The sequence below is a fragment of the Mirounga leonina genome, unplaced genomic scaffold, assembly GCF_011800145.1.
Source record: "Mirounga leonina isolate KUSES-001 unplaced genomic scaffold, KU_Mleo_1.0 Mir_448, whole genome shotgun sequence".
Classification (NCBI taxonomy): domain Eukaryota; kingdom Metazoa; phylum Chordata; class Mammalia; order Carnivora; family Phocidae; genus Mirounga; species Mirounga leonina.
The window spans coordinates 1,153,349-1,168,928 of NW_023270758.1; the positions used below are offsets into that span (position 1 = coordinate 1,153,349).

The window sequence follows — 15,580 nt, forward strand, 5'->3', positions numbered from 1 at the left end:
ACGGAAGGAGGGCTGCCCTACCCCGAGTGTGTCCGACCAGTTGGTCATTCTGGCTAACACAGGAAATAAACCCAAATCGCTGTATCGCCTGTTTTGCACAGGAACAATTTTGGGTACACTTAGAGCCAAATACATAAAACAGTACTATAGCAGACCACAGCAGCAATAAAAACAGGCCCGGGCCCAGTCCCAAATATCGGGCAATGCCCAGTACGGATCAGGCGCATGAAAAACTGGAAGGAAAAGGAGACGCAATTAATTATCAAACTTTAATTGATAGACTAATCTTACAGGATAAACAATAAGACAGCTAGTCAAGGTTACACTTTAAAAAAAAAAATCCAGCAGCGCAGATCTAATAGACTAAATACGTTCATCTCCTCCCAAACAGGCATTTGATTTAAAAACAGAAACCAGGACAGAGCGCACACCACAAGAAAACATGGTACTTACGTATATTGTCAAATAATTCTGCAGAACTCTTTAAGAAAGAAAAGGAAAGAGGTTTCCAGAAATTGAGAGAGCAGTAGAACCACCCAGCCTGGCCGGTCGAGGTGCCAGATATTCTGCACTTCGGAGGGCTCCTGACCACCTGTAACTTCGGAGAGGCCGTGCGGCCCTATTAGCAAACAGGTGTCCCTCCTCCCTGGAGAGGACTTCCTCACAAAGCCTTCAGACAAAGGGACCATCCTTTTCCAAGACAACAGGCATGAAGAGAGCAACAAGGAGCAAGAGAAACGTCTCCCTCATAAGAAGATGAGGTGGAAAGCAAGCCTGCCCTTGCACGGCCCTGGCACACGGAGTCTATCCATTCCCCTTCGCTGCCCCAGCAAAGAAAGGGTGGGCCAAGTGCAAGAGCTCAGGATGGCTCCTCCAGGCACATGGTTAAAGTAAGGAAAAAAGGAAAGCAAGTCCCTTTCAGCTGAAATATGGCAACTTTTCTGAGACGTGGCAAAGTGGCAGAGTTGGTCTCTTTGGCCCTTGTAAGACAGAGCAGCAACTAAGAAGCCTACTGAGGCCTCACTGGCCCCCACCGTGTCCAAGAGACATCCATAGCTCAGTTCAATAGCATCTAAAAAGAGCGAACACTACTTGCGAAAGGCCCTGCTTCAGTGAAAATACTCCATACCGGAGAGTTCCGGCAGCTCGCGACTCGGCTTCTCAGAGGACGGGACTGACAGAACCAGAGCTGTGTGGGCCTGGGGCCTGGCCGGAGTGACCTGGTCATCGCTCTGCCAAGTGGTCTCTGGGAGGGAAGAAAGGCCTGCCGTCTATGAGCAAAGCCCCGCAGGATGACCGCCAGCACAAACCCTGGGGGAGGAAGCAGCCCCTCGGGAAGCGTGGAGAAGCGCCCCGCAGGGAAGAGAGGACGAGCCTGGCTCCCCGCGCGCTGAGCCCCTCCTGGGGACCAGCTCGTCCTGATGCATGTCCTCTGCCACGGTGAGGGAGGGCACGGCCCCAGCGAAGGGACCGCACGGAAACAATCCTGAGGACAAATTAACACTGTGATGCCACCGAGGGGGACGAGGACTTCAATTTGCTAACACAGATTTAGTCAGAACATTCTGGACCGTAAACAAGGTTAGGAAGAGACCGCTCACGGGACCGAGGGAAAAACCGTGAATACTGCTGTGACCCAGACATGGATCTAAGTCCAATATTTCTCCCAGTGGCTTCTGGTGCTGTCCACCTCTGCTCTCCCGAGGGCTCCCAGCAAGGTCTCCATGCAGACAGGGTCAGGAGCCAGAGCTCGAGATCGTTCTAGCAAATTTACTGAGCTCTGTAAAACAATACTCCAACGGCTCTGTACGAAAAGATGTCGTTGACATTATTATTTACATATAGTATCTTGAAGTAAGGAAAAAAAGCACCATTTTACGTAAAATAAAAAGGCTCACGCAGGCTTTGGTCCTGTCTAGAAATGACAGCAGCCTGAGTGAGAAGCGGTTTGGCCCTTGGGGAGCAGGCAGACAGGGACACACACACTCTCACTGGAGGGGGCTGGGGGTGGGGGGGTGGCAAGACGGCACAGGCAGCCACGGAACAGGGCAAGCGAGGAGACCCGGCGGGAAGGGCCTCTGAGAGCAGCACTGTGAGGCCCGCCTGGGGACAGAGACACCTGCTTCGCGAGAACAAAGGTGGGCGTGTGGCACTGTCAGGACACGTCTCCAGGACAGGGGTACTGGCCAACAAAAAGGGCAGTGTTCAGACCGAGAGGACCCTCTGCTTGCTACGACATCGTTTCCTCCGCAGACCTGTCCGCTGCAGAGGGGGCTCTGACAAGCAGCGCAGCAGCTCTTCTTCTCCAGAAACTGCAGGCCAACGGGGACAGAAAAGCCGCAGTGACTGCTCCTTCTTCAAGGGGTGACAAGCAGGCGGTTTCTTGGACGCTACACTTCACATAGGTACGTATGCCCCCACAAAAACAAGAGTAGAGTTCCCTGCCCAGACGCGTAACCGGGCAAGGGCTACACCGTGAAAAGCACGAGTCTGTCTACATGGGCTGGATTCCTGAACTACAGCTTGGAAGGGAAGGGCGTAGAGTATCATCATTAACTGGCTCACAAGGAATAGTCATCTTAGGCGAACACATGCTAATTACATTTCACAGGATGAGGGGAAACAGCCTAGAATCCAGAGTCTGAAGTTTGGAAAATCTCTCGCCAAACCTTACTATGAGAGCCTGCAGCCAGGGAGAGGAGAATTGCAAAGACAGCCAGCAGAGAAACAGCAAAGAGCACAAAGGGTATCATTCACCAAGAGACTCGCCCTCGTGTCCGAGTCGATCGAGCCATAAGGAGACAACAGAAGCTCACGTGTACCAAGAACATAAGGGCTAAAACCAGAAGAGGGTGAGCTAATCACGAAAGCAATTTATCCCATTTTCGATGTTTAAGTACATCGGCCAACCCACTAGGTCAACAGATCTTTTATTGAGAAAGGCAGCATCTCTGAACCTGGGATGAAGGACACTTGAACATAATGCATGAGCAGAAGGACCAAATGGAGAAGCAGTAATTGAAATAATCGTTGGACTGCTTGAGAATTTCTCGGAATTTCAAAAGAAAGAAGGATCTGGGCCTGAGGCTATATGGCCATAGAAACGTTCTTCCATCCAGCTCCTCGTTGAAGAGGCCTTTGTCGGCCCGGGAGCAGTGGCTTTTGGGCAGCGCAGCCCAGACACACCCATGCCAGGCTAGGCCTCAGAGCCAAATCAGGGAGGGCACCACACAACCAGGACACCAGCAGGTGGAACTCCCCGGAGACCGCGGCCCAAGGGGCAAGCCGTTTGGACGGGAGTCACTGTGAGATACTCCGCTGCTCGACACCCAGCACAACAGGCGCGAGAGCTCCCTGCCCTAGACCCAACAGCTCTTCCTCTCCCACCGTGCGTTCTCAAGCAGCAACACGGTGGGAGGGAGGCCAGGAGAGGAAGCATCGATGAGGTACAAAACCGGGAACTGACATCTTTGGGTTTTTAAAACAAAAATTCAAATCTAAGAAGTGAGAACATACAAAAGGGAAAAAAATCAAATCTGAATCCATGGACAGAAAAATATGGCTTACTACCCCCCCCATTTTGCATACAATTTTATATGAGAAAAAACAAAACCAAAACCCAATTCATCACAACGCAGTCCAAATGTTTGCAACCGAGGATTTATGAAAATACTTCAGTTGAAATCGCCTTAAAAAAAAAAAAAAAAGGAAACCAGCAAGCTTTTGATCATTACTTTCTAAACAAAACTGGTAGATCTACTCTCAAACGCACTGAAGAGTATTCCACACAACGTGCTCGGAACTCAGATTTATTGATTTCCACCATACGGACTTTAAAAATGGTATGAAGCTGACTGCCAGAAAAGGGAACCGGTGATTTTAAGTTAAAATTAAGCTAATGGTGAAAGTACATCACCTCTGGCTTCAGTCACCACATCGCCTTAGAGTGGATATAGGTTTTTTGTTTGTTTTTGAACAAGTCCCAGAACTCTGAAATCCAGGGATGCTGCAGGCCTCTCCCAGCAATGTCCTTCACTTTGGGTCAGTCTCCTGGGCCAGAGGTGAAAGTGCTTTCAAAAATACTGCCACTTCCCCAGCACAGTGTCTTTGATTGCATCCACATATTGAGTTGGGACCCAGTACACCCAGTAGTAAGAGGCTTCCGTGGGGCCCAACTGAAACGCCTGGAAGGGAAAAAGGAAAACCAAGCGGTACTTCAGAGGTCGGGAGACTGAGCAGGCAGCACGACAAACACGGGGAGGGCGGAAAAGTGAATTAATGAAGGGAAGGGGGAAACACTGTGCACAAAGGGAGCATTCTCCTGTCCCCCCTTCCCCCAAAAAGGGTGGTGGCAGAGTTAAGCATAGCCGACCCTAAAGCAGTGGCTCCCAAACTTGCGTGTGCATCAGAACCATCTGGAAGGCTTGTTAGAACAGACCGGTTGGGCTCCACCCCCTAGAGCGTCTGATTTGGGAGGTCTGGGGCCTGAGAATCTGTGTTTCTAACAAGATCCCAGGCGATGTGGTACTACTGATACAGAGACCAGTTTGAGAACCACTGCCCCAGAAACACTGTCACCCATGCACAAAGAAACAAATCTGAATGTTCACAGCAGCACCGTCACAACTGGTTAACAACCTGGAAACAACCTACATATCCATCAGTAAGGAAACGCAAAATTAAAAGTGACGTGGCCTATTCGTATGAATGCGGGATTATTTTTCAAAGGTATGAACTGGATCTACAGTTAATACGGACAGATCACAATGTCGAACCAAAAACAGCAGGTTGCAGAACGATACATACCATGATACCATTTATGAAAACTGAAAAAACACAAAACAGTACTGTATCTTGTTCATGGGTTTATACGAAAACAAAAGCAGAGAGCTGGGAAGGATCCACATGAGAAATCATGCTCATGGTAATGGGGGAGGGGAAGACAATGGGGACATATTCGCCGTTGGTAGGTTTTCTTTTATTAAAAAATACGGTTTAAAGCAATTCACGAAATATTTACAACAATCATTTCTTGGTAATGGATATATGGCTTTGTTACAGTTTTCTCTGTTCTCTTCTGCATTTTTAAACATTTCCCTAAGAATGACAAGCACAGGCATCCCTCTCCGATGTGAACTATGACACCATTAATCTAGCTATTGAAATGGCATCTGCAAAATGAGCAAAGTTACTTTCATTTAGACAGAGGTCAAGGTGCCACTTCATGGCCTTTAGTAAAGAGAAGGGACTATCAGCACTCCTCTCTGCCAGAAATGACCCGATAGAGAAACAAGCACTTGAACTAAATATTAAAGCATCAACCATCCAAACTGATTTCTTTAAGGATGTCTGAAATGGTCCCCTCAACTTGCTGGGAATCCCACTCACCGGGCTGCTTGAAAAGTGGGGCTGCGAATGCCACAGGCAACATGGGTAAGATGAATGTTTCAAAAGGGAGTGAAGGGGCCTGGCTGAAAACATCGAGAAGCCGACTTCGTAAACGGGAAAAATAACTGAGTAGGCAGAACAAATCCGTCTGCGATCCTTTTTAAGGATGAGGGGTGGGAGGGCCGCCAGAGGGCCTGCAAGCAGCCCCAGTGACATCGTCACTCCCAGGACACCCGGGACTGCAACCCTAACCGTGGCCTGGCTTCAGCGCCTCTGAGCGGACAGACACCAACAGGGCAAGAGAGGGGACCTGCCATCTGCCCAGAGAGAACTTCCGTAACACCAGACCCCCTTTTCCCTGGGACTTTCCAACACCTCCCTCTGCGGGGGACCTTTTACCCCCGATGCACAGGTCAAGCTACCGACTGCTCCTCATCCCTGGAACGGGGCTGACACAGCTACAGCGCTTTTGGCTGCACACTAAAAACCCTGCCTCCTCGGGAGGGAGGGAGAATGGCAGGCAGTCCTGCCCCCACCCCATTCCTGGCTCAGGTCAGGCCCCTGTCAGAGTAACTTCAGAGTTGAGGCAACTAAACTTCACTTCTAAAGGGGCCCCTCCTAACCGTGCTGGGAAAACTCAGGGGTTTGCCTGAGCAGTGCACGTTCTCTGTGCCCCGCATCACTGAATTCTTGGCTTTGTTCTGCACAAACTCGGGGAATGCCTCCAAACATTGTATCTCGGGAAAGAACAGCCTGCTCTCTTTAGAATAAACCTCCATGTGGAATGACGACCACAGACTCCGTCCTCCCCACGGTGTCCTTAGCCACCTGATGGCTGCGCCTGAGAAGAGCACCACCACACCACAGAAGCAGACCGCCTGTGTCCTCACAAATGCCAAGGCTGGTGGGAGATTTTGTTTTATACACAGGACAAAAGTTAAAATGAAAACCCACAAGCCAATCCTCCTCCTTGTATTTATTGTCCTGATCTAACGACAAAAATATTACAAATCAGAAGAAAGTAAAGATATAAAAAACATATCCCCTTTAAACTGATGGGGGGTGGGTGGGCGTTGCAAAAATAAACTTAGGAATAGGTCATGGACTAAGTTCTAAGGAGATGAAGAAAACGTGAGGGTCTTAAAACCACGCGTCTTCTGAATATTGAGTTTCTTCGTCCGTTAAGAAAGCTCAGTTAAAACTCTGTTCCCTGCTAGATGAGAAGCGGGAGTGCAGTGAGAGGCTAAACCACGCCGGGCTACTTACCATCATGTGGTAGTCTTCATGTCCTTCGATAGGTTCACTGACCACATTTTTAATGGAGCCCATGGGCAATTTCTCAGTCCGCTCTAGTTGAGAGGGATTACAGTGATTACTCAAAGGCCCTCCTGTCCACTCCTGTGACTCAGCAGTCCCTCATCAGGTTTGGTGGCTCTGGGATCTACTGTAATCCCAAGTCTCCCACGTGCTCTAAGGATGATGGGACAGGGTCGTCTGACCAGCGCACCCAGAGCTCTGCTTGGCAGATGGGAACTTCTTGGGAGCAAATGGGGAACAGAACTTGCCATGGCATATATTAAAGGTCTCTGAAAGCAGAGAGAGCGCTTTCCTGGTGTTATTTTTTTAAAAGTTTGGCAATTTATAAACACCCAAGGATTCCCACTGCAGCCTTCTTGCCCGAGCCCAGCACTGGTTAAAGTCTTTAGCGCCTGGGGGAGTGGCAGTCAAGAGGACCAAGAGCAGAGGCAACAGCATGCCCCTGTGGCTAGCACAGGCAGGGAGTGCGTGGGGCTTTCAACTCGTTTCTTTTCCACCCTCCTCCTCACTTGCCCTCCCCCACACCTTCCCCTCTCCCGGTCCCCCAACCCTCCATATACACACACCTGAGGAAGTGCTCTTAAAACATTCACAACCTCTTGTGATCAGCCCTCAAAGTATCACTTATCACAGGGGGGTCAGAAGACATTTTGCAGCAAGTTCAAGGGTGGCAGGTAAGAAAGAGGAGGCAGTGAGGGATGGCAGGAGTGAGAGGAGCCTGCAGGAAGTGAGGCCAGTGCCGCAGGGCAGGGCATGAAGGCGGGAGGGGGCGCAGTGCCTGCGCAACAAGAACCCCCCCTCCCCAGGGAGCAGCAGACACAGCAGGGATGGGGAAGTTCTCAGCAAAGTTAAGCCAAGTCGGAAAAAAACCCAGGACAGCCTTTGCAGAAAGAAAATTCTGGAAAAGCGAGAATCTGCCAATGGATGAGTTGACCAAACAGACCCGGACTTTAGAGGCCTGGGCTCTAGTCTAGCTGCTGACTGGAGACATTTTACTTCCATTCCATGAGCCTTGGTGCCTGAAAAATGAGGGGTGGGCAGAATGGATGTGAAGGTGTCCATTCGGGCTGTGACTTTCAGTGGCTCTAAAACAGTGACCCACAGGCAGGACCCGACCGGCAGCTGTTTTTAAGATTGAAACTTTTTAAAACACCAGCCACCTTGAAATGTCCTGAGATTTCACACAAAAAGATACATTTCTGGCTTCTCTTGAAAACTCGATCCTGGGCCCACATTCCTGAGTGACAGCGATTAGCTTGATCAGGCTGGCCGCCCCTCCACACAGGGCGCATGCCCCCCACCCCCGCCCCCCCGGCTTGGCCCATCCACGTGTCCTGCCTGAAGCTGGTTCTGCTCGCTGCCGGGCCTTACTCTCGCTACCAGGGACAGAGCTGAAGCTGCAAGTAGGAGCCCTGAGTGTCACTCCATGCAACGCACCACTTGCAAGAAAGAGTGGTCTTGCAAGTGGGATGGTCGTCCCGCAGTAGCTTCTCGCCAGCGGAAAGATGAAGCCGGTGGCTGGTGGCCAACTCCCAGAACAGGCTGTCCTGCTGGGAGGGGTGCTCAGGACGCTCAGAGGACAAGACTCCTGGGCCAGCAAGAACACTGCCTGACACACATCGCTACGGTGGTTTGCGTGAGAGCGAAAATCCCGGCCCTGTCGCCCGTGAAGATGGCACTCTTGGCCGTGCTCTTTCATCGGGCTGGTGAGGAAGGAGACTTTCGATAGCTCTGAAACCCCAACCCGTCACGATTCTTTCAAGTGCTGCCTTTGTGCCAAAGCGGGAAAGCAGCAACTCCTCTGAGCTGAGAGAACACCTCCACCCCAGGTACGGGAGGTGCCACTTCGGGCCTGCGGTGAGGACGTGCTTCCTACACGGTCTCCTACCACGGAAACGTTCCCCGAGGAACCAACGAGCACTTACAGCCGGAGTCCTCACCGGCCTCCCCAGCCCACACCTAGCCTCGCGGCCCGCAGGTGACGTCCTGCATCCGCCTCAGCAGTGGCCTTCCAGTAGACTGCCCGGAAGAGAAAGCGGAAGTGGGGGAAGAGGGAGAAATTGGGCAAGTCAGCGCAACGACGGAGAACTAAGCAAAATCGCCCGCAAAATCGCGGCCAAGGAAGGGGCCAACAGAGGCAGGGCAGCTCACGGTGGACGAGCACGGACCGCGGGACCCAGGAAAGGGTCTGAAGGCCCGTGGGAAGACCGGGGAAGCCCTTACACGTTCTGCAACACTTGCTCTGACCATGCAGTTAGAGTCGAGGGTGAAAGAGAGGAGATACAACAAGTTACCATAGAATCGTGAGAACACTCCTGTGCTTTTGGCATTCAGGTCTTTGTTCACTTTACGGACCAGCACAGAGCGACAGACAAGAACGCCTGTGTCAGCATTCGGAATGAGAAAACGCCTCATGCCCCATCGCCCCGCTCACTACTTCCCGTAAGTCTGTGGTCCCGCTCAAAGCGGAGTCATACCAAATGGCCTGTCCCTGAAACCAGTCAACCTCATGTGCTGTGACCCCCTGTACTTCTCTTTAGCATTTACCTCGAACACTGAATACCTACAGTGCTGGCCAGAACCAGGTGAATTAGGCATGTTCGGTTCCCTCCGGGAATCTAACAGGGGGACAGACAAGTCAGAAAGTAATGAGTGCTCTGGGGATGTAAACGGAGCGCTCTATGAACAGAAGCGGCAGCAATTCATTTGGAGGGTGGGGGAGGCGTTGGGGAAGGCTTCGTTAGGAAAGGACATTAAAGTAGGGCCTCCGGAGATTTTATTAACAATGAGGAATGGGGAGAAAGCATTCCAGGTAAGGGCCCAGCAGGAGCAAAGACGTGGGGCTGTGCAGAGCACGGTGGAAATTGCAGGCTAGTGCAGCTGAAGCCCACAGCGTGTAACAGGGCAAGCGGGGCAGGAGTCTGGGTCCAAAATCGGTCAACACTGGACACTACGTTTAGGCATTTGAACTTGGTTCTTCCAGGCCAAAGGTAGCTGAGCATGGGAACCAGGGAGGAAGATGGGTAGGACACAACAGAACACAGGGCAGGGAAATAGGTTAACTTGCTTTAACAAACCAAGTTTAAAGATGCTAAGAGTCTTAAATGGCACAACAGAGTGGCAAAAAAAAAAAAAAAAAGGGACACAGATAATTCTGGAGCGTAACTGACAAGACTTTGAACCACCTGAGGGAATAGAGGGGGAAGAGAGTCAGAGACAATTCCCAGCCAACAGCAAGCAGCAAGCCCGCCCCACCAGGCACAGGCAGGCGTAGGTGGGGGCAGGCAGAGCACATACAGGTAGGGAGGGAGGGGCGGGTCCACGGTACTAGGAAAATGCACCCAGTACAGGGACAAACTCTGACCTCCAGGGGCCAGGCAGGTGACATTACATGAACAAAGCTGGCTCCATATGAGGTACACGGACAGTGAGGACTGTGGCATGGCTCATCTGAACCTACTACTTGGCTCCAGCTGATCGCTGCCATGTGAGAACGCAGGTCCAGAATGCCTGCATCTTTTGATTTTTTTTTTTTTTTTTTTTCAAGAGAAGCCCAAAAACCCCCACATCAGATCAAGTGAAATCTCTTTAACAGAATGTGGGTAAATCCAAAAAACCCTGGTCTGGGGGCCACACCTGGCCCTCAGGCTACACATCTGGGACCTCTGGTTTTGGGTACAAGTGAAGAGCCACTGTTGATGGACTGGCCCTGACATAAGACTGAAAAGAATGAGGGGAAAAGGGTCCAGACAGAAGGTGAGCATCTAAAAGCAAAGACAAAAAGCCAGGGGCACGCAAAGCACAGTGAAGAGAGAGACCTCAGGAGAAGCAGAGTTGCACCCAAGCCCGAGTGCTGCTGGGTGCCCGAGGCAGCGAGCTGGGAAGGGCCGGGAGCGGGAGCCTACCTTTAGTGCCGATCCACAGCTGGTCTTGTTCCAGCTTGAAGGTGAGTCTCACTTTGCCTCCGGATTTGTTGTACATGCCAGATAAGGGTACCGTTGGCAGGCGCTCCTGGAGGCATGGGAGCGCAGTGAGAGACACGCATCAGAAACAAAGACACACAAGGAAGGAGCAGGGACAGGATGTGAGGACGTGATCACAGGAACCTCAGGAAGTCAGAAGGTGGGCCTGGCGCGTTTTCGCAACGCTCACAAAGGAATCTGGCTTACCTGGGCACCCTTAACAGATGGCATCACATCTTCGGGTTTTCCTTTATCCAACACTTTCCTGTGTTGCTGGAACATAAGTCAGAAGAGATAATAAATGAAACAGCTGACTGCATTTTAGTCATGTTACTACCTTTCTGAAAAAGAGGGAAAAAAGCCTTCACGTTTCGGGTCAAAAGCTTTCATTGTGTACAGATTACAGGTCCTCTGACATGAGAGAGCAGCGCTGTCCGGTGGTGAGGTCTCTGATGCTAGACATGTCCTACATCCGTGCTGTCTCAGACAATAGCCACGAAACCCTCGGGTCTAGGAAGCACGTGAAAGGTGGCTAACATAACTGAGGAACTAAATTCTCAACGTTACTGAATTTTACTACGCTTTGCGTGGCTGTTGTGTTAGACATCAAAGTTCTGGAGCAACTAAGGCTTCCGGATGCTAATTCAAATAAACTATCCCCTCCTCTGACCGCCCCCCCAAAAAAACACTGCCACCGAAAGGGATAAACATCGTGCTAAAGAGAACCGCAAAGGGTGTTCTCCTGGTAAGTACAAAATGACAGCCATCCCTGCCAACTTCAACTCCCAAAGAAACAGTGCTGATGATCAGCCTAACTGCCTACAAGGGGCATTTCTTCAACAAATGGAAACTCAGACTACTGTAGAAATCTTCCCCACTACCCCACCCTCAACCCCAGCTACACAAAAGGCCACGAGAGACGTATTTCCGAGACAAATGCCGATTCCTCCACAGACTGACGTTAACAAGTCTCTGATCCTGCCCCTGCCCCCCAGGGTTTGAGGCAGCTTGTTAAGGGTTCTCATTAGGCTCATGGCTCCCTAAAACAGATCTTGAGCAGCCCAAATGCCTGAGCTTGTCTCCTCTCCACCGACGGCTTTATAGGTCACTGTCTGGTCACTATTTGGTAAAGCTGAAACTATGGCGCAGCAAGCGGGTGAAAGGGAACAACTCCACCAAATGGAAGCACCACGTGGTCATGAGCCACTTCCAACGCTCCCTGGCACGGCAGAGACCCTCTGGCAGGGATAAACTCAATACTGCCAGACTGCTAGCAAAGGGTCCTGATAAGGAGCAGCCCCAGATTCCTGAGCAAGCTGACAAAAAGCCAGGAGAACGGGTCCTTCTCATTAGGCCGTGTTAACTCCTCCTAACTAGCATCAATGAAACAGAGCAGCAGAAATTAACAGCTTAATTTGACTCATACCTCGCAAAGATCTTTTAGAAGAATCTTCCCTGTACTGTGGAAAACAGCTTTAAGGATGTTAAGCTACCATTAGTAACTCAAAACCTATGTTTAAGAAGCATATAAAGCTCCAAGGGTGTGACCGGTGGGAACACGCACTCACTTCTGACATGCTCACATTTGACAATTTCATGTATGTGGCAGAGGAAACAAGTAAGTGGAAAAGAAGTCAACTGGTTACATTTTGACCCCATATTCGGGGGTGAAAGGGTCCAAATAAATACCTTTTAGATATTAATATAGGTTTACAACTCCTCATCTAAAACCCTGTAGGTAGATGTTTTAGAGTTTTATAAAACCCAAGTCTTACGGACTTTATAAAAGCAATACTGTTTAAAAACATGTTACAAGTTATCCTCTGCAGGATCTCGGGCAGTACCTTGTCATTCAAACATATTAATGTTTTTGTAGCAAAACATGGATATTCACAGTAATTCTGGTCAAGTTTTGATGCCTGGTCAGGTTTTGGAAGCACACATAGAGGGTCATGGGCCTGTAACACAAAACTGTATCTTTCTCATACTATTAGCCATATGCCTTGGTGCCTAGAGTCACTAAAATCAATCTTGGTTCAAACTGGTCTACTCTAAAAACACAAAACTAAAAAAACAAGAAAAACAACACAACAAACAAAAACCCCCAAATTGATCTACGCTACTCGGGACACAGGTTAAGTTGAGAATATCCGTTTTCCTGGAAAGCTGCTAGTTGTGGCCAAGAGGCTCCATGACAGTGAGTGGGCTCTCTGGGTGGTAAGGTTGCAAGTGATGGTTCTTCCAACCAGTTCCCTCTGTAGTGAAATAACTCTCACTTTTCCTAATTACGAAAAGGAATTTTAATCGCTACAATGAGCACAAGACAAGGCTGGATCTCTTCCATCCAAAATGAGCAACAGAATATAAAAAATCAGGTCTCCATTTCATGGACTAAAAGAAAAAAAAACAAAAAACAAAGGCAGTGTAGTTATGTTCCTAGTCAGCTTCATTTGGCTTCCTGAAAAAGTCCGTTTTAGAGGAACCTCTGAAAGCTGCGGAGTTCTATGGCTATCCAGAAATGGTTTGACTTGGGGAAAGCCACAAACCAAAAAACAAATGTAAGCACTTGTACAAAATGGGGGGGGGAGGGGGCTCATTCTGTTGGTGGCATTTTTCTCTGGCACTAAAGAGAAACGCACATCTGATTCCTTTCAATACTTGTCTGAAGCCTGCCTTTACAAAGGCCTTATCCTAAAGTAAAGAGACTTGAGACACACTGACCCGCCAGATGAGACAAAGTTGCAAATCTCAGGTAGTTGTCACCTCCACTCAACAGTCAGCCGCACCCAACTGCTGCCATAAATTTCCATCATGGGCCCTGTCCGAAAAGGAGCTTATTCTAGGGAGAATATAACCAGCCAAGGCTCCAGAGGACAAAGCCCCAAACTTCCCAGGACTACCAATCACATGACAGACTCACTTTCTGCCTGCAGAGTGGTTCCTTCTTATTCTCTTCGGCCTTTGCATCCTGCTGGGCAGCATCTTTGGGTGTGTTTACGGCTAAAACATCATTTATCGTGGAGCCAACCACCATGATCTTGGCTCCGCTGGCCACTTTTATTTCTCTCAACGTCTTATCCTCAGGGACGAGTCCCTTATACATGACTTTCTGCATGGCAGGAGGGAGACCTTGGGAAAAGGAGACAGTGAAAGAAAGGGATGAAAAATGTACCTGGACAAGAGCCATTTGGCAAAAGACCTCAAAATGAATACTGCTCCAGCACCTTTGTGCGCTCAGGCAACTGACAACCTCTGAGCCTGTTTCCAAAATATTATAATTGTGACAGCAGCATTTCCTTCTGCATAGACTTCTTTTAAGGATTGAAACAGACATTTAGTGCAGTGTCTGACATTAAGTAATCGTTCAATAATGTTAGCTGTCATTCATTCTGAGTCGTTCCTCAATCCTCTGATCACGCAAATACTGAAAATCCACAGGCCTCAGCGATACAGAAACCAATAAGGATAAAGTTCTTGTTTTTACCCTGTGCTCACAGGCTACATAGAGAAAGCTTAAAAAAGAAATCATTTCAGTTGGTGAATTACTGTTAACAAAACAAGACTAAAAATTAAATATGAGGATCTGTGAAGGGGCCAGCATGATAATCAACAGCAATGTTTCCTAAATTTCTCTTATGAGAATTACCCAAGATATTTGCTAAAAATTAATTCCTGGCCACATTCCAGAGCCACTGAATCAAACTCTCCAGGGAAAAGGGCTTAGGAGCTGTAAATTTAACATGCGCTTCAGATTTTCATGAGAGACGTGTGGAGCAGCACTGATTAGAAGCCTGGGCCTAAGAGTCAGACCTGGGCCTGAATCTCGGCTCAGCCACTTTCTAGCTCTATCATCTTGGGTCTCATTTTCCCCACCTGAATAATGGGTATACCAGTACTTACTCCGGAGAACTATTCCAAGCACTGAGGGAGCGGATGCAAAGAGTGGCCCGCGTGGTGCCTAACAGTGTGAGCATAGGAATCGGCAGGCGGGGTGGGTTAAGGCTGCCTTGTCCCCTGACAGTACCACTGCGATTACCTGTAATCGAGTGAATCTTCTGTTTTAGTTCGGAGCCTGTGCTATCCAGGGGAAACTTCACGTCGTGCTTAGTCTTATTCCAGATGATCTTCAAGTCCACCAGCTCCCTGCCCGCGCCGCCGCCCGCGTCCTCGCCGTTGCTGACCGAGGCCTGGGCCGCAGGGTCCCCAGGGGGCTGGGCCGGCGCCGGCTGCAGGCTACCTCGCGCCGCGCAAGAGTCCTCGGCCGCCGCCCCCGCCGCGGTTTCGGCCTCCACGCAGTTCAGGGGCCGCGCGGGGGCCTCGGTCGCCACCGTCTCGGCCTCCGTGTCCATGCCAGGTTCCTCCATGCCTGCAAGGGGGTTGGGGGGGGTGGGCGCTCGCCGCAGGCTGGGCCTGGGACCGAACCCCGCTCGGGCGCCGCCGGACCTCCGCTCCCGAGCCTGGCTACTCCCCACCAGACCGGGCCGCATCCCTCCCCGAAGCCCGCTTCACCTGGGCCCAACCCGGGCACTCGCCACCCCCGCCACACTCACCATCCGGGGCTCCGGCCGCCGCCATGATGATTGTGTACAACACCCACCACTCCCGCAGAGGCCGCTGGGAAAAAGCGACCTAGCTGAGATTGGCCCCCGCAGCAGCCCCTAATCTCGCACAGCCTGGCCGGAAACAGGTGGACGTTTCTATGGAGACCCGCCTCCTCCGCTTTCCCGGCCCGGCCCCTGCCACGCTTTAGCTTTCGGGAGCCGAGGGGGGCGGGTCCGGGAAATCTCCCGCTCAAAGGGCTCTGCCCCCTAGAGGCCTAGTGGGGCCGCAGCCGCGCTGGGGGGCGTGGGCTTGCAAGCTAGGAGGCCTGCGCCTTTAAGGGGCGGGGTTGCGCTCTCTGTGGCTGAAGCGGA

The 15,580-nt window shown here is 50.6% G+C and overlaps 1 protein-coding gene across 4 annotated transcripts; it reads right to left on the reverse strand.

Annotated features, from left to right (window-relative positions):
• Positions 1-250: 250 nt before the first annotated feature.
• UBFD1 (ubiquitin family domain containing 1) lies at positions 251-15,441 on the reverse strand. Of its 4 annotated transcripts, none has more exons than XM_034988060.1 (8): positions 15,218-15,441; positions 14,704-15,033; positions 13,588-13,796; positions 10,875-10,940; positions 10,611-10,716; positions 9,253-9,323; positions 6,655-6,737; positions 1,718-1,804 (listed from the first exon to the last, which is right to left on the reverse strand). In XM_034988060.1, exons 1-7 carry the CDS (start codon positions 15,240-15,242, stop codon positions 6,657-6,659), a joined length of 888 nt encoding a protein of 295 aa, XP_034843951.1. In that variant the 5' UTR covers positions 15,243-15,441; the 3' UTR covers positions 1,718-1,804; positions 6,655-6,656. The 4 variants fall into 4 exon arrangements, with proteins under 4 accessions (XP_034843947.1, XP_034843951.1, XP_034843949.1 ...); XM_034988059.1 differs by lacking the exon at positions 1,718-1,804 and adding an exon at positions 4,096-4,184; XM_034988056.1 differs by lacking the exon at positions 9,253-9,323 and having other exon boundaries at positions 251-1,804.
• Between the last annotated feature and the right edge of the window lie 139 nt (positions 15,442-15,580).